This window comes from Budorcas taxicolor, chromosome 11 (assembly GCF_023091745.1).
Source record: "Budorcas taxicolor isolate Tak-1 chromosome 11, Takin1.1, whole genome shotgun sequence".
Lineage (NCBI taxonomy): Eukaryota > Metazoa > Chordata > Mammalia > Artiodactyla > Bovidae > Budorcas > Budorcas taxicolor.
The window spans coordinates 80,639,943-80,659,619 of record NC_068920.1 but is presented as its reverse complement, the minus strand read 5'-3'; the positions used below and the strand labels follow the sequence as shown (position 1 = coordinate 80,659,619).

Below are 19,677 nucleotides of genomic sequence, written 5' to 3'. Positions count from 1 at the left end.
CCTTAAATTCGAAAGTGTGATTGTATTTGGCGTTTGCCAAAAAGATATTTTCAAGTTAAGTGGAATTTGTTAGATAGAATTATTTTCTTAAACTTCTGGTGTTTGTATTTAAATTGGATATGAATGGATGTTTAACATTAACCAGGAATCACATTTCTCATGAATTGTAATGGATGTTTTGAATGGGTGTTTCCCATGTGAGAACTCTGTTAAGTACTTGAGTCAAAATTGTTAAAACCATGTTTCTACTTTTGTGTCAGATAGAGGAAAGGGTCGCCAGAGACAAGCCATTCTGGGAGAACACCCTTCTTCGTTTAGACATGATGGCTATGGTAAGTTTGTCAAGGCAGAAGGAAGGTAGTATAGACAAACTCTTAGAATTTTTGCATTTCTGATGAAGAATGGCACAATCCTTGTCTCTCTTTTTTTTTCTGCTCCCTTGACTTGGTTTATAGGATCAGTCCCTTACTAATATACTCCAAAGGAGTTGTCCAAAGTCCTTTGTTTTCTTAGGCTGTTGTTATATCACATAATCTTTGGGATAAATGAGAGCTCTTGTTTGGGATTGAAAGCTTTTCCACTGTTACATTTTGTTTTATTTTGGTTTTGATTAGTTATGAGCTCCAGACTGTTAGAAGACCAAAAAGAAGTATAGCTCAGTGTATTTTCTTCCATTCCAGCAGTTTATGAGCAAAGAGGAATTTAGAGTAATAAAAGGCAGAGCGAATGGGGTATTTGTTGAAAAGGAAACATGATTTTGGTTAGATCTCTTAATTCTTTTAGTTCTACACTTGGTACTTCACCTTTGGTTAAATTTGTATTTAGTTCTTTTTTTTTTTTTTTTAACTTCTTAGTTTTAATGTTTGCTATGTTGATAAATTAAGATTATGAAACCTAGATTGATAATCTTCCCCAGGAAAACGTTAGGTATCTGGCTGTTGTCTTTATAAGCAGATGTTAAGAATTGTTGATAAAAATTTAAACTGGTTCTAAGTTCTGTGTTTTTAAATATTTTTTTTAGTTTTTAGCAGTAGTCATTGACCCCACCTATTCTGTGGTTTAAAGTTGAAGTACAATTAGCATTACTATTAGAAGTGGTAGAAAACAGAAATTGTTATGTTGTGTTCTTGGGATTTATTATTGAAAAGCCACCAGTGTTTCCTGTTGTTTGAAATGTTTTCAAATAGTGTACATATTTGATGACCATTCTTTGCTGTGAGTTTTAGCTTAATCCCTAGTATCTTTTTTTGAACTCCAGGAATTAATTACGTGTATGTGTATGTGTCTAATTGTTCAAGTTTCTATGATAGTCTGTATTACAAAAGAGATTTTGAAACAATATGTTATATCAAAACAGTAAGTGTAGTATAAAGTGAAAATCTTACTACAGTCATTATAGTGTGTTCCTTGATCATTTTTCTTAGTTTCTTTAACAGTAAATATTAATATGGTCATACAAGTAGTTCTGATCCTTCAGTAAAGAAACCCTTATTAGGAATTTACTGTGCATTATATAATGGAGGGTTTCAAAAGAATGGCTCATCAAAGTTTGTAGTATAGTTGTAGATTATATAAATGTGTCGTGGCAGTCAGCTTAAGGCCAAAAATTGGTTAAATATTGTGCCAGAGGGAGTTAGAAAAAAATCTGAGAGCATATAAATGAAGGACAAAGTACTACAATAATGATGACACAAACCATTTTCTCAGTGTGACTTTTCAGGTTTGTCTTCACTTAATAGAATACATGAAAATTACATTAATAAGAATATGTTATATGCCCTAGAAGAACTTTATATTTTCTGAAAGCCTGTTGTGAAATTCTCTGTTGGTTTCATGCCCTAAGAGTGTGTGTGTATAAATTTTAAGATGTAAGCTTAAAGAGAGATGCGAAACTCTTTGGAATGACGTTTGTTAAATAGGGGTCATTCCGGTTCTGAAGAGTCCTGCTGAAGAAGGATGGCTGTGGTGGGTTTGTGTAGGGGCACCTGCTCTGAGCTATGTTTATTGAAACATTTGTCTCAGAGGAGAGTTTGCTCTGTTTTCCTAGGGAAGTAAGCAGGAGAGGGGATAGGAGATAATGACGAATCAAGACTGACTGAAGAGAGAAGTAGCATGAAGAAACTGGGGTAAAAGCAAAGATGGGAGTCAGTGCTCGTGATGTTGAGCCTTTTTTACAAATGCTTCAAATCACAGCTGTGTCCCTTCAGATCAGCAGTTCAGCAAAGCAGGTTCATTTGCATTTTGGTGTCATATCATAGGTGACTTTTCCTTTATAATAGTATGTGAAAAAATAAAGGAAAAGGTTTATTTAACAGATTTAACTTGTTCACTGGTTTATTATAGCAGTATAAATCTATGCTTTAAGAATTCTTTATCTTTATTTGAAAGTCCAGCCCTGTGAGATGAACTGATAGAAGCCCTCGTACTTGAAAAGTGGCAGAAAATAATGTACAGATTTTAAAGTGCTGAAGATGGGGAAGGCCTTCAAAGTGTTCAAAATGCCATTTATGTAGCATTTTCCCATATAAATGAATTTTTTTAAAACAGAAGCAGCAATACTTTTTGCATGAATTATTTAGAAAGCTTTAAAGAGACTTGTTTTTAATCTTCTTGATATAGGTAATGATTTAAGTAGTGTATATAGCATAATTTAATCCTGCTGGCTCAGTGTCATTACAAACATTAGATAATCTTTTGCACTGAATTTGTTACCTATGACATTAGATCTGGAGTTTTTGGACCTTGGTCAACTTCAGCAGAGTGGAAGTTTCCATTACCCATCTAACGTACATTTTCCCACTGTCTGTGAAAAAATTTAGTCATAATAGTATAGTGTCATTACTGTACAAGCAAATGGTAGTATTAGGGGAAGGGCTGGGTGGAGTATAATATAGATGTGCATTTTTGCAGTAGGGGTAAGAATAATTGATATTTAACACCACCTTATATATAATAGTCTAAATTAGAGGCTGAAATACAGATAATTACTTAACAAGTAACTCACCATGAGCTATATTGATTGTTTTGATAAACTGGATTATCGACAATAAGAGCAGTTGAAAACCTTGACCAATTTAAGGCAACACTGATGATGATATATTGATAAAGTATGCCTCCATAAAATTGTAGGAATTTACACTATATTTACATGTGCTCAGTGATAGTATTTCTGTGTTGTTATGAATGGCAGCTATATTTAGAATATTGAATCCACATAAGCTGTAATAATGTGCTATGATACCAAAATATAGTAGTTTTTAGTAACTCACTCTACATGACAAGTGTTCCTTAGTCTTACAAAAAAGTGAAAGCTAGTAGCATTACATATTCTTTATTTCTTGAAAAATGAGGGAAGGACTTGGGTTTTTGGATTGGTTTCTTGCACAGTAGGAAAATCTTTATATGCACCCCAGAGTATGCTTCTATAATCACTGACTCAGCCCAGTCGGTAAAGAATCTGCCTGCAGTGCAGGAGATCAGTCCCTGGGTTGGGAAGATCCCCTGGAGAAGGAAATGGCTACCCACTCCAGTATCTTGCCTGGAAAATCCCATGGACAGGGTGGGCTGCAGTCCATGGGGTTGCAAAGAGTCGGGCATGACTGAGTGACTAACCACTTCACTTCACTTCAGGAGCACTACAATGTGTGGGTTTACATTTTTAAGTTACATCGCTCCATCTTAGTTGCTTGTTCTCAGTTCTTACGCCTCTCTTCTTCCTGCTGTAAATGTGCCCTCTGCCAGCTTTTAGTATCAGTTTCTCTGGACTCCTTCATTCCCATCTATTCCATTCACTCTAGCTTTGTTTTTCCTGTTGCTTCTAATCTTTTATGGATGGGAAAACTGAGTAGATTGAGTTACTTAGAGCTACTCTAGAGTTAGCTAGTTGATTCTTAGTAAAGATTCTCAGAATGAGAGACATAGTTTTGTGTGTTTCTGTGACAGCAGATTCAGATATTCAAGCATTATCTTCTTTTGGATTCTTGATGTTTCAAAAAATGGAAGTTGCTGAATAATGATAACCTCTGAGTGTGTTTGTCGGGGGTTATTAACTAAATCTAGGCTTTTTATTTCCTAAATTATAATCAGGAAAATACAATTCTAGCCTGAAAGTACATTAATAGTAAAATATATTCAAGGGGACAACTTCTTAGTGGAACTAAAGGTGTTATCTGTATATAGATTTCACTGAAGATTTTATTGTATTATTCCATCCTCCAAAAGATGTTGGCAGGTTTTTTTGAGTTTGATGTATGATTTATATATAGTGGCCCAAAGTTTTACACTGATTCCTTTTCATCCATCCATAACCTGATCTTTTTCATCCATCCATAGCCTGATTTTTGTTAAAATCACTTTTTAAAAATAAGAACTTAAATCCTGGTGTATGCAGGTGTGTGCAGGTCAGTGTATATTGGATCTGGTGCAAATAAATACAGATTTTTGTTAATTCCCACAGGTTATATTTGAATATTCATACATTTTTTGAGTTTTCCTTGGATATGCATCAACCTAGCTAATAAGAGTTTGTTTTTGTATGTGGTGAAGTTTGTCTGCTAAAGTTTTATTTTGTTTTGTTTTTAATAGGATCCCATGGTCCATTATTACCTTTACCGAGTCGTTACAGAATGGGCTCTCGAGATACACCTGAGCTTGTTGCCTATCCATTACCACAGGCCTCTTCCTCTTACATGCATGGAGGAAATCCCTCTGGTTCAGTTGTAATGGTTAGTGGATTACATCAACTAAAAATGAATTGTTCAAGAGTCTTCAACCTATTCTGCTTATATGGAAATATTGAAAAGGTAAGTTTAATTTCTTAAGAAATTATTTTTAAAAGTTTCATTGTATATTAACTTCTTTTGCTAGGATATATAATAGGAAAATCTGAAAAGGCTGCAGATATATGTGTTTTCTCGTATTTAAGAACATGCAGTTTCTTTCAGTAGTGATCCACATAAGTTAAAAATTCATTAGGTAGAAATTTAGAAATTGTTTTCTGTTGGTTAGTGATCAGAGTAGATTGTTGGTACTAACAATATTTTTCTATTTTTATAGAAGTATAGTTGCTTTACAATGTTGTGTTAGTTTCTGCTGAATAGCAGGGTAAATTACTAATATAAATAGAAGTCTAAAATGGTAAGTAGTTTAATCAATTACTAGCATATTATAGGCATAAAGCCTATACTTTTAAAATTACTTTAGATATATTCTGGTATTTAACATATTGAACTGTGGAATTTTGAAAGAGCAGTTACTTTCTTGGAGCTTGGTCTACATAAACAAGTCTCAGGACTTGGCTGTCTATGAATGAATTTTAGGAGAGTTCTAAATTGATACATCTGCCTCCCAAATGCTAGAGTTCTAGTATCTTCTGTAGGACAACATGCTTTTACCTCAATCAGTATTTGAAACTGACCCACTTTGATAGACTGTGTCCAAAACTTTCTGTCTGGAGGCTTTACACTCAAAAAGTAGTGAAACATTTAAATTTCACATATTTTGAAGATCTTTAAAACTTCATTGAACTTTATTTTCACCAGATAACTCTGTGCTTTCCCCAGATCCGTGATGTTTTATTGATATCTCACAAACAGTTAGAAGAGTCCCTGTCACAAAGTATGTTCTAAACTATTTTTGAAAGAATCATGGAAAATTTAACTGGGGAAATGATTGGTAGTCTTCTTACCACTTGTTTGATACATTTGCTAATTGGAATTTCACTACTGTAGTATGTTTTTTCCTGTTGTTTTAAGTGATTTTAGTATTGTTTTGACAGCAATAAAAGAAAGTACAGTGTGTGAGTCATAAGTGTGGGTGGGAGGGCAGGGGCATGGAATTGCTACTCTTGAGTTCTTAGTTCATTAATTCTAAAGCCTTCTTGATCTGAGACAGCAACTTGGAACATCTCTGAAAAAAAGTTTCCACTACCTATTTGACCACGTGAAAGAGAAAAAGAAAAAAGAAAGTCCATATTTGGTTTAGGGGGTAACATAGGAATATTTCTCCTTGTATAACTAGCCAAGAATACATGGAACAGATTTAGCAGCATTGAGAAAAGTAGTTTAGAGTTTTTCATATCCACATTTATCTTATGCATCATCTGGGTGTTCTGTTAAGGTCCAGAAACTGCATAATTTATAACAACTGATATGCTTTAACGTGTCTGTTAACCTTCTTTACGTAGTGTTACTTTTCTGTTTGTGCTTTTCACATTTGTAGACAACTGGAATCAGGCAATTTAATCAACATTTTTAGAGCATTGTTTTTTGTGTTGTGAACTATTGTCTCATTTAGAAATCCAAATCACTTTCTAATAAAAACAAAATTTTCTCATGTTATTTGAACAATTCTGGTCTCTCTCCACATCTCAAAAAATTAAAAACTTTTAAATGATATGTTTTAAGCCATCATAGTCCTTTAAAGATCTATTTGTGGTTAGTTTCTTTTTTTTTTTTGAGATTTACTAATTGAACTACATACTTCACATACATATTTGGTCACTATTACATTTGTTGAAATGTTATTGGATTAAATCAAGGGAGAGAAATTTTGCCCTCAGGAAGACAATTGATTTCAAATAAAACTGAAAAGTCCCACTACAACTGAGTTTTGTCCAAGTACAGGTGTAGTATAAAAATAGTAGGATAGCCTATTAAAATTGACAGTTGCAGTGATAGATAGAAATGCTACGTTGCAATTTGTTGTGTAAGTACTGTCACTATTCCTTGAGGTTAATAGATTAGAACTGTGTTTAATACGTTATTAACATTAGTAATACTTAATAGATATTTAGGGACTTTCCAAGGCATAGGCACTATGCTGAAAGATAGTCATACTTTATCCCATCTAACCCTTAAAGCATTATATACGAAAACTGGAATAATTTAAGAGGATAAATATGGCTTCTCTCAAAGATGTCATGAAAACGTGTATTTCCTATTTTTTAAACTGCCCCTACCTTGCCTGAGCCTTCCTACTGGAAATGCTATCTCAAGGTCATTTTGTATTATTTCTCATATAGTATCTTGTTTGTTACTTGTTTGTTACTAAGGCAATAAATAGCATGCTGAATAGTTGGTAATTATTATTTACTTGAACATTTCTGACCTTCCTACTTGAACATAAGCTTTAAGAAGAACATGTCTTAAAAAAAAAAGACCATGTCTATTATGTTTGCCATTAAATCCCCAGTACATAGTACAGTGCATAATTATTAAAACATATTAGGTGCTTAATAAATATTTATCAGATTAATAAATATTGATGAGTTCTGCCAAATGTTATCATTATCTCCATTTTAGAAGGAAATCTGTGGCTCAGAGAAGTGAATTGCCCTACATCACACAGTTAATAAATAAAAAGAGTCAGGGTAAGCTTGTGCTCTTCTTCAGGGTGATATACAGTAGAAATGCAGTCTTCTGTTTTAAACTATTGCATTTTGATAAGAGTTAAGAGTGTCTGATAGAAAAGCAGAAAAAAGTTAAGATTCCAGGTATTCTTCTTTCTTGACATCAACCACTTATAATGTCTTTTAGAAATTCTGTTACTGTTAAAGAGAATTAAATGTTCACGTTTTGGGAATTTTGTACTTACAGGTGAAATTTATGAAGACCATTCCTGGTACAGCACTGGTAGAAATGGGCGATGAGTATGCTGTAGAAAGAGCTGTCACACATCTTAACAATGTCAAATTGTTTGGAAAAAGACTTAATGTTTGGTAATTATTTATCTTAAGTGGTAAATTTAAAAAACATTTATCCTTTTTATTGGAGATATTAATTTCCATTTCAGAATATTTTAATGTAACTGAGGGCACATTTGAAACTAGCAGCTATAAAATGGTGTCATTTTAGACACTTCAGATCACATAATTTAGATTTTGTGTATTACTTATACAGTTTTATAATCAAAGCAAAATGTTAAAATGAGCAATTTTTTATTTGTTTTCTAATATGAAAATATATTCAGTAGGTTTTTCTACGTGTAAGAGCGATTGATTATAACTCGAACTAAATTTAAATATTAAATAAATGTTTAAAATAGTGAATAGTAAATATTTAAATTGTATTTAAATAGCTGCATATGCCTTTTTTATTAGGATTGATGCAGGCATGTATGTTAACAGTTTGAGACTGCCAACTTGCTGCTTTTGTCTAACAAAGGTATGTTCTGTACCTCTTTGATTTCTAATCTTTAGTGTGTCTAAACAACATTCAGTTGTTCCAAGTCAAATATTTGAGCTGGAGGATGGTACAAGTAGCTACAAGGATTTTGCAATGAGCAAAAATAATCGCTTTACAAGTGCTGGCCAAGCATCTAAGAATATCATCCAGCCACCCTCCTGTGTGCTGCACTACTATAATGTTCCATTGTGTGTCACAGAAGAGACCTTCACAAAGGTAGGCACTGAAATGTAAATTGTGCAAAATGTTCCTGTTTCTTATTTTAAAATATGTGATGTTTTAACATCATTTTAAAGTCTCTCACTGTTCATCTTCTGCTTTTGATATTATTGGTATTTTTCTTAACTTGTTTCCCTGGTGGCTCAGAGGTTAAAGCGTCTGCCTCCAATGCAGGAGACTCGGGTTCAATTTGGTACTTAATACAGTTCATTCTTTGACCATTTTACTTTTATGGCCTCCATCCTTCATTGGTCTCCTTTTGTTTTGTGGCTCAATATTTTTGAGAATTGGAATTAGAATGAGGTATGCTTAGTCCTGCATTTATAAAGTTCTTTTACCATGTCCTTAAATCTCACCCATAACAGAACTTCATATATCCCTGCATTTTCCCCTAACTGCAGGAAATTCTTCAGAAAAGAATTTATTTTTCCAGAACACCACTCCCCACCTTAGGTACTCAGTTAAACCCTGGTTAGCTGTGAGAATATGTATTTCAGTTACAAGTCTTGGCTTTATTGTATAGCACTAAAATTATATACATAGTTTATAGGATATCACCATTTTAATTGATTTTCTCATGTAGCTTATTAATCTAAAAAATTTGGTTTAATTCATTCATGCCATACTCAAAAGTTTAAATGCTACCATAAAGTTTGCTTTCTGCGGGAGGGGGCAAAAAAGGTAGGAATATTATTTTGGCCTTTTTTAATGGAGTTTTACATTTCTTTGACAGTTGTGTAATGACCATGAAGTTCTTACATTCATCAAATATAAAGTGTTTGATGCAAAACGTAAGTGCACGTTCCCTTTTTTTAAGTTTCCTGGTTAATTTGATGATAAGCAAATAACAAGTGGATTTGTGTTTGTTTGTATTGTTTTAGCTTCTGCCAAAACACTTTCTGGGCTTTTAGAATGGGAGTGCAAAACGGATGCAGTGGAAGCCCTCACAGCACTAAACCACTATCAGATAAGAGTCCCAAGTAAGTAGAATCGTGTCATAGTCATTCAGTGGGAGTTACTGTCCAAACGTTGACGATGATTTAAAGGTATCATTTCTTATTTTTTTAATACAGTGTAATATAGAAGTTCAAATTTTAAAAAGGCATATAAATTCCACAACCCCTCATAATTCTTATATTAGTGACCTTTTGCTATGTAACAGAGTATCACAACATTTAGCAGCTTAAAACAGCAAGCCTTTATTTATCTTACTGTTTCTGAGAATTAATAATCTGTGTACAGTTTAGCTGGGTGGGTCTGGCTCTGGTCTCATAAGGCTGCAATCATTTTAAGTCTTATGACTGGGGACTGGATAATCCAGTTCCGTGCTCACTCGTGTGTTTCTTTGTAGGGACAGTCAAACCATATTGGCCATTTCGTGGTAGCTCTTTTGCCTGTTTTGAATGAGTGAGAGAGAGATGAAAGTGAAAGACCAACAAAACAGAAGGCACAGTGCCTTTCGTAACCTATTACTGGGAGTCCCATGATAGCATTTAGGCTGTGATGTGGTGGTCATACCAACCGACTGTGATACAGTGTAGGCGGAGGCTATGCAGGGCTGTGAATGCAAGGAGGTACAGAGCGTTGGGGCCCTCTGGGAGACTGACTTCCATATATCCTGTTGATCTTTTTAGAAGAAAGCAGTAAATATATATGGTTAAAGAACTCAAATGGTACATACTGGTACAAAATGAAAGATAAAGCTTTCTATAACCCCTAACCTTTCTGTCTTTTCCTTTTATTCTTCCTCTCCAGTATATATATCTACCTTTTTAAAACTTACACAAAATGGTTCTTCTATACATACTGTTATGTGCCTTGCTATTTTCACTTAATATGTCTTGGAACTGTTTCTGTATCAGCACGTGTAAAACTACCTCCCCCCTTTTTTTTTTCTGCCACAGAGTAGCTGTTTTTAGTAGTGATGTACCACAATTTGATTTATCCATTTCCCCTGTCATGAATACTGCTTGTTTCTAATTGTGTTTTTTCTATTACTACAATAAACATCCTAATAGTTGCATGTTTTATATTTGTAGGGCAGTTTCCTCATAGAGAGCAAAAAGGTTTATGTTTTGGTAAATGTTGCTAGATTGTCCTTGGAAAAGGTTACACAAGTTTACTACCTGTGGTGTATGAAAATGCCTGCTGCCCAATACTCTTACCAATGCTGAGTGTTGTCAGACTTTAGATTTTTACCAATATGATAGATGAAAAATGGTATCCCACATTATTTTAATTTGTTTCAAATGAAGTGTCACTCTCTTTATGATGGTAAATGGCCTCTTTTTTACAGTGCAAAGAATACACAAGTATTTAACTTTTGAAGCTTTATGCTGCATAATTTACTGAGCTCCTGGCTCTATAGGGTGTTGAAATGTTATCTTTCTAAATAAATAATAATTAATACAAATTTTATTAGGAGTGATGATGAATGGTAGTGGGGGGAAGATGGTAGTTACATCCATCCATTTATGGATGGAGTAACATATCTAGGATTTGCTTTAAAATATTCCAGCACCCCGAAAGCATATGGAGAGTAGGTAGATGAAGTAAGCCTGCCAGGTGCTGATAGTTAATGAAGCTTTGTAGGTGTTCGTCATATTGATCCATATATTTTTTCATGATTGAAAATTTTCTTAGTAAATAATTAATAAGTAGGAATACCTCCTCTCATTTTACCTTTGTCACAAAAAATAGTGAGTCAGGCTAAATTTTTGATGGAAGATTTTAAAAGACTTTATATGCATATTTGAGATATATTCAAAATATAGTATATTAATAGTAAACTCCTTGAAGACAGGTACAGTTTTGTTTTTTTTTTAAATCTTCTGCAGTGTCTTGCTAATACTTGCTGATGTATGTACTTTTATAGGAATTTTTTAAACACTAAAATTCTGGTACATTAAGATAACATAATTATTTCTTTGTATAATCAGTTGATGAAGAACTATCTCTGCTTGTTCTGAAAAGTTAAAGAATGTATAAAATCAAAGTATTTTTGTGTATTATACCACCCCGTCTTTTCTTTAGCAGTTTAAAAATTTATATGCCCTGTTGATCAGATTTAATACTTAACTCTTAGAACTTTTTCAGCTCATTTCTTTTATATTCCAATCTTATTCCATTTCCCAAACTATATTTGAATTAACTTTTATAGAGTGATTACCATTGGTGATATTTTCTGCAAAGTGAGTTTTGCAAATGGACTTAGATAAGCCTAATCCTGATACTGTTTATCTGGATTATACTGTTAATTAATCATTAATTAATGATTAATTCACTTAAACATTTATGAGTGCATCCTATGTGTCAAATGATGTTTAGAACAATAGGAATGTAAAATGGACAGTATTCCAGCCTTCATTTAGCTCATCTGCTAGTAGGTATGAATGAAAGTAATCTTCTCCTTACCTTACATAGAAATTTTCCTTCTTCAAATACTATAAAAAAGTGAAATAATTTACTCTGCTAATTCAATTTTATCATGAAAGTTTGATGAAGGAAACTGTTAACTTTGTTTTTTAATTTTACAGATGGTTCCAATCCCTATACATTGAAGCTTTGCTTTTCTACATCATCCCATTTATAAGAAGAGACGAGCATGTTAGAATTTATGTTTTACCTTTATTACAATTTTAAAGCTACACTTCATTTAAAAAAGAAACTAAAATGGTTAATCTAATGTTGCCTTGCTTTGATTTAAGATTCTGTTCTGTAATAAATATTTTGCCTTGAGTAAATTTGTTGTAAACTTAAATATTGCTTTCATTTTAATATAGAATATCATAATGTAGACTATCTACAGCTTTCTTGTAGATTATACAAATATATGATTTCTAATCTTATTTTTCTTCCACAGTGAAAATATATTTGCATTCTTAATGCTAATTATCTGCAAGTATTTTTCCATTGTGTATGAGATTAATGCAGGTGAAAGTATTGCATTTTAATATTATACAATTCCTATTATATGTTTAGATGTTGAAGTATGTTGCAGTTATTCATATTAAACATGTATTTATTAAGTATTTTAATCAAGTTTGAGAATAACATTGCATATGTTAAATTTTAAGTACTACAGATTTAGCTGATTTTATATTTCTGAAAGGCTAACAGACATGGATACACTTGTACAGTATGCACTCAAACTTATTTAAATTGGTGTATTTTTTTTTCTTAAGTCATTGTCCATTTGTATTGACATGCCTCTGTTTCTAGTTCCAGTTTGGCAATTTTATAAAGTTACAACAATGAGTTAATGTGTTCATCTTCATTTGTTGCATGTGACTTGATCTTGAAAACACATCTAGTATTTGGCATTGATAGAAGTTATAATTAACAATTCCTCTTCTAGATAATTTGAGATCCATGGATGGGCTTTAGGGAGTCTGTGAACTCCCTAAATTTGTATGTAGAATTTTGGGTACTTGCATTTTTATTTTTTACTCTGAAATCCATCAGTAATATATGTATTTTTCTACATGGTACAAGGTATAAGGATCTAATTTTATTTTTATTCCAAACAGATAGCTATTTGTTTCAATACCATTTATTAAACATTCTTTCTCCCACTGGATCTTTTTTTTTTTTTTTTAAGAAACAAAACGTATCTTTTACATAGGCAAGTAAGATGTAAGGACTAAGCATGGTATTGAGAGACTATACTATAAACACATCTGTTACCAGGTTCATAGTTTTTTAATAATAGAAAACTGATGCAGGCATTTTATTTTCATCCTTAATAGAAGGGAGAATATGTTTTATCTATCTTGAGTAACTATGAAATCTATAGTTGGCAATAGCCAATCTCTTGCTTCTGAGAGTTTTAAACAAATTTGTATATAGAAGTTCCATTTAGATCTTTTGAAAAAGCTTTATTTTGAATTTTAACAAAAAAGCAGTTTGCCTTAATCCTTTTAGAAATGATGCAGGGGTTTAAAAAAGTTTCAAGAGCTGTTGAATAGAAAGTTTTGATGGAAACTAAGCATACATTAACATTTCTCATGCATTTTGACAACAGTGGACTAATGTCCCTTTAGCCCTCTAGATCTAGAAATTTTAAATTCAGTCTAGAAGTATTTTAGATCCTTATGGAACCCAGTAAGTTATGTTGAAGGTAACCTGTGAATGAACTTCTGTAAATGTATGGTACTGTGCTGTATACATAAGTTGACCTGACTTTACAATAAATGAAGCTTTTTTTTCCCCTCTTCTATAAATACTTTTCTACATTTGTTGTAAAATTGAGATGTCTTAATTTTAAAAGGTAACTTGTGAGTCTGGGTAATAGTTGTCTCCTTCCCTTGCCCTCTGAAAATTAAGATGCATGTCAGTGTTACAGATTATTTTGTGCCTAAGATTTTAGGAGACAAACCTGTGGATGGTTGACAGGGCTTATTTAATTTACATGTGCTTTAAGTAGTATTGACTTTACCTATGAATTCTTTTTAGTGCTTTCTCCCCAGCAAAGTAACAAGTAGACTCTTCAGGTGTAATTGGGGTGGTAGGCTGGACCTTGCTGATTCATGCCCTGGTATGTCAGTCCTCTTCTGTTGCTGTCAGGAATGATTCTGACAGTTTAGTTGGGTTTCACCACTGTGTACGCTTTGGTAACACACCCTCTTTCCTTAGCCTTAACAACAGTCTTGCCTTTGTGATCTTTCAACTTTTAAGAGAACATGAAAGAGCAGGTTCTACAGCTGCTCTTTTAAGAAATAGTAGCTTGGGGACTTCCCTGGTAGTCCAGTGGCTAAGACTCAATGCTCCCAATGCCTGGGTTCAATCCCTGGTCAGGATACTAGATCCCACATGCTGCAACTAAGACCTGACACAGCCAAATAAGTAAATATTTTAAAAAAGAAATGGTAGCTTTGAGTTTATTTTTTTAATACTGAAATTCCATTCCATAGCCAAATCCCATGAAACATTTGATAATAAATCTGTAGAAGTTATTCTGTTACAGAATATAAGCTGCCTTTTAAAACCCCTACCTTCCTGCTGAGGGATTACCCTACCAAATAAAAATTATTTGCAGTTGTAGCTGGCATGAGACTTAGCAGCATCTTAGTGAGTTGATTATCTAAACAGTATGTTTTCTAGGACTGAACTGAGAGATGAGGGTAAGAATGACTAAATGGGGTCAATAACTATATTTCATGTTTTTACATTGTTCTCTGCAGGGATAGGTTGCTGGGTAACTGCTTCTTAGTAATCAGTGATATTCTCTTTCTAGAAGAAAATTTTGAGTGTAGAACATTGTTCCATAGTAATCTAAAGCATAGATTTGCTTCATTTAAAAAGTTCAGGTGAATTAAAGTCACCCTAATTTAAACAGCATAAGGAAACTGCTGTGAGCATAGGCTGCTTTGATTATACAGTATTAGCTGTATTAGCCCAAACTATTAATTGCTCTGGTAAATGGTTAAAAGTAGTGGTTACCAGAGACTGGGAATGGGGAGAACAGAGATTAACTGCTAATGTGTATAGGATTTCCTTTGAGATAATGAAAATGTTCTGGAACTAGATAGTGGTACTAGTTAACTACATTGTAAATGTACTAAGTGCCACAGAATTGTACATTTTAAAATTGTTAAAATGGTAGTTTTAACTTATGTGTATTTTACTACAGTGAAAAAGAGAGTCTGGCCCAGCAGTCCTTTAGTTTAAACAAGGGCCTATGCAGTACTTCACTTTGACTCAGCTAGTTAGGTATGTTGAGAAAAGGGTGGGGATAATGTGGGTTGGTTTCACCCCACCAGCAGATGTAATTCCAGATCTGGCTTACGGTTTTATTGCTGTGGTGGCTGTCAGCTACTGTTCTCCAGTCACCCTGGGCTCTGGGTCAGGGTGGGTCACGGGCCAGAGAAGAGATGGGTCTTGAGCACCATGAGCAGTTAGGGAAGGATTTGAGATGGGGAGAGGATGATTCCATGAATAGAAACTAGAATTTCTTTGTGTTCCTAAACCAAAATGATGCACTGGCTACACAGTTCTGGTTCTGCTGGGACTCTACTATGTTTTGAGCTACCCTGACTTAATGAGTCTCAGCCTTCAGGAAGACATATTAGTGAATGTAGTCAAGTTTCCTTGAAGGTTAAGAGGTGATTTTACTCAATTGACTCAGTTTTATTTAGATTTTCACCTGTATACTAACTATAGCTGTTTCAAAGTCTTGAAGAGGAATTCAGTGAGATTGATATTTATAGAAAACAATACATAGAAGCAAAAGCAAAAAATTTTATGTAGAACATAAATTCTTCAGAGGGCCTTTTATTTAATATTGTTACCAAATCAAATTTGGATCCACTCATACGCACATTAAAACCAATCTACTGACCTTGGCCTGTGCTGAGAGAAGGTACATAGGTTATTCCAGGGCACAAAGCAGAGAGTCCAGGCAGCTAATGCTCAAAGAGCCCAAACTCCCTAATGACTTTTCAGGGAAAGATTTTGAAAGACAGGGTGAGGGGGAGGGTTGCAGGGTATATGTTCAATTTATGGGCATTCTTCTGATTGGTTGCTGGTGAGGTAATCAAGAGTCAGCATCAGCAACCTTGTGGTTCCAGCCCACCTGGGAATGACATGCTGGTGGATAGCCTACAGTTTTTCCGCCTAGTGAGGGTTTCATTATCTGCAGAACAGTTCAAAGGATATGGCTCAGAATATTACCTATAGCTCTTGAGGGGAAGCTAAAGGTCCTTGACATCGTTTAATGGCTGAGCTGTCATTATTTTGTTTTGCCTGACCGTTTTCCTTTGTTTCTGTGTTTTCTCACTTCTCTGATTAAATTTATTGCTTGGAACTTGGGGAAGGAAGGCCTAGGACGCTCAAGTTATTCTGCAAATAAGAGGCATTCAGAAGACAGGCAAGGGGGGTCTGTCCCAGAAAGGTCTAGTTTGTTGTTTAGTTGCTAAGTCATATACAACTCTTTGTGACCCCGTGGCCTGTAGCCCTCCAGGGTCCTCTGTCCATGGTTTATAAATTCTTCAGGCAAGAATACTGGGGTAGGTTGCCATTTCCTTCTCCAGAGGATCTTTCCAACCCAGGGAGTGAACCCATTGCAGGCAGATTGTTTACCACTGAAGCCACCAGAGAAGCCCAGCTGGGTTACAGGATGAGAATGCAAATGCATTTTGTTTTAGGCACTTGTGTGATACAGTAATAAAGCCTGAGCTATTTCTGCCTAATACAGTATAGTAGGACTGATGCAAATGTCAATGACCTCAATCATGGTAGAGCTGTTCTTGCTAGACTTTTATAAGAATAAGTAATATCTATAGTACTGTTGCCAACACAAAATCAGACTTGTCCTACAAAAGCCTCTCATATGGTTGTTTATTTAATGCTATATCTCTCAGTAAACTGCTTATATTTGTGCTGAAATTACCACTTGACGAGAAAGACTAAATAGTTCTGTCGCCTGTTGTACTTATTCCTGCTGTGTAATAACCCTTTGCTTCCTACAGTTTCTGTTCAAAACATTTTAGTGTCAGTATCAGTAAAACTTGTTTTTTTCCTTAGTTTGTATTTCTGAGGAAGGCAGAACTGCTCTGGGGTATTGTTTCCATTATGTGCGAATGAAGACCACATGGTTTATAAATTCTAGAAAATGTACAGAGATAGCATTTTGGAGCCCCAGCCTCAACATACTTGCCACCAGGTGTGACACATCGGAGGATTGATCTGTAACCTGGAACCGGGTCATGGGCCATGATGCTCTTCCAGTGAGAAGCAGGTGAGCATGTGATTGTGTATAAAGGAAAGGGCAGAGACTGAGGTAGGAGAGACCTGATTCCACATTGATACAATGTAGAGTTTAGGCTAGATGACATGATTTGCTAAAGAATACTATTTTAGGACTTCCCTGGTGGTGCAGTGGATAGGAATCCATCTGCCAACACAGGGGACATAGGTTGGGTCCCTGGTCCGGGATGATTTCACATGCCATGGAGCAACTAAGCCTGTGTGCCCCAGCTCCTGAGCTCACATACCTAGAGCCTGTGCTCCACCGCAAGAGAAGCCGCTGCAATGAGAAGCCTGCACACTGCCACGAAGAGTAGCCATTGCTCGCCACAAGTAGAGAATGCCTGCGTGCAGCAACAGAGACACAGCACAGCCAAAAATAAAACAAAAAGGCATTAAAAAATATTTAATTGTGGTATTTTTTCTGTTTCTTTTTTGACCCAGCAGTTACCACTTTTGGAAAGGGGCTGTTGTAATCAGTAAGGGGATAATATCAAATATACTTCAGTTTAAAAAAAAGGAAAGATAACAAACAAAAGAGCTGTACTAGCTTTAGAGCTGCTTCTCCCACTGCACACAGGTAGAGACACTAACAGCCCTGGTGATTGCTCAGTATAGTCTTCACCCTGCTTGACCTGGGAACCTCACCAGAGTACATAGCATGCTGTGTAGCCCATCCAGTAGCTCTGCCCACAGTGGGACTTGAACCGAGAGCATAGCCCATGGCTTTCCCGTCTGCAGAGCAAAAACTGGTGGCTTCAGGGATCTCAGTGCGCACTTGCCTGATGCAGCTTCCCAAACAACCCATGTGGGTCCTGGCTGCTGTCCTGCTGTTCTGCAAGGGCAGGGAAGCTAACTCATAGCCCCATGTAGTACCAAATAAAGTATCCAGTCCCAACCACCTCTTGAGCCTGACCAGAAAATCCAGGCAACAGGTGAGGCCCAACCTACAGCCACATTTGGGAACCAAGTGAGCAGTTCTACCCAGCTGTTCTCAGGGTACTTCCCATTCCTATCCTCAAAAAAAGTAAAATTGTTGCTGAGTAACAGTTTTATTCTTGCCTGAGTTATCCAGATAGGTTTCTTAAATTGATCAGGTTATTCCTAGTAATTTTGCTTCTGTAGCAGTCTTAAGTGAATAAAGGAGAGGATTAGGCCACCCAGCATTTTATTTTGCGTTATGAATTCTCAGGTGATATTCCTTTTTTTAAAGAAACTTTTTAATTATAATTGACATATAATATTGTACAAGGTATACCATGAGTTGTTTGTAAATTCCAGTATGATTATCACCACCATAGTGTTAGATTTGCTTTACATCATGAAGTGAATACCACAGTAAGTTGGTGAATATACATTATATCATAGAAAGTAAAATTAGGAAAAACGTTTTCCTAGTGATGGGAACTCTTATGTTTTACTCAACTACTATATAATGTACAGCAGTGTTATATTTATTGTGCTATGCTTATTTATCTTATAGCTGGAAATTTGACTTCCTTTATGTTTTGACTGCCTTAATCCATTTCCTCTTCCCTCATCCCCCTCCACATGTGACAGACCTTATTAGGTAAATTGGATTAGGTGAATTTTTCCTCCCAACCTAAAGCTAGCTGAAGAGGCGGTTGTTAAGCAATAGGGGTTCCGTTCCATGGGATTCCCAAATGTCACCAATCACCTGTTTAGGTTGGGAGGATGGGCCCTGGATATGGGTTGGGTTGCTATGGTGCAGGGGAGGGGATAATGGTGTTAGTACATCTCAGTATTAGGTTTGGATATCTTAAAAACTGCACTTCTAGGGATCAACCTTTCTTGAGTTTGAGGACATACCATACCAGATCCTAACTTTTGAGACTTGCAAAAAAGCTCAGGAGTTAGAACTTTTTTTTTTTCTTTTCCCTGAAGCTATGTGGCTTTGAGAAAAATCTAGACTTTGTGGTCACACAAAAAATCTCGCTGTCTAGAGGTGAAAAGGATTGAGCATAGGCATTTTGAAGAACAGCTCCATTAAATGAGAGAGACTTTACTAGGAAAACTGTCCCTAATGAACTGTGTGACCATGAGCAGGTCATTTTAAGGAACTTAAGTTTTCTTTTGTGTAAAATGAGAACAATCATCTGGCCTACTTAGCAAATGAAAAAATACATATGTACTCTCAGTGATGCTCATAAATCTTGAGGAAAGGTGGGGCACTTGCCTTTGAGAAGGCCTCTGCATTGTCGTGGCATTGACTCTTGGGAAGGACACATAGGCCACCACAACTCAATCATTGCTGTTTCAAATCCATATTTAGCTGCTCCTTGGAGAATCTTTCAGCAATACAAATGAATTTTATACAGATAAAAAGTTTTATAGCTCAGGTAATAGAAGATCCAGCAAGTTGGTGATTCAAATTATTTCAACCTGTCTGGACAGTTTTTTAAAGACTTGGCTCACTATACATTGATAAAAGCCTTTACAAGTTCTAGAAGCAGGCAAAGTTAAATTTAACTATTAGTTTAAAAGAAGCATATGATAGAACTTTACTTTT

The 19,677-nt window shown here is 35.1% G+C and overlaps 1 protein-coding gene across 1 annotated transcript in view; it reads left to right on the top strand.

The window, feature by feature from the left end:
- The window catches only part of HNRNPLL (heterogeneous nuclear ribonucleoprotein L like), a 37,281-nt gene extending 25,231 nt beyond the window's left edge, over positions 1–12,050 (top strand). The window contains exons 7-13 of the mRNA XM_052648902.1: positions 261–332; positions 4,585–4,802; positions 7,596–7,717; positions 8,198–8,399; positions 9,136–9,193; positions 9,284–9,382; positions 11,939–12,050. Coding sequence (XP_052504862.1) covers positions 261–332; positions 4,585–4,802; positions 7,596–7,717; positions 8,198–8,399; positions 9,136–9,193; positions 9,284–9,382; positions 11,939–11,994 — 827 coding nt within the window. The 3' untranslated portion in view covers positions 11,995–12,050. The remainder of the gene's footprint in view (positions 1–260; positions 333–4,584; positions 4,803–7,595; positions 7,718–8,197; positions 8,400–9,135; positions 9,194–9,283; positions 9,383–11,938) is intronic.
- Positions 12,051–19,677: the final 7,627 nt, after the last annotated feature.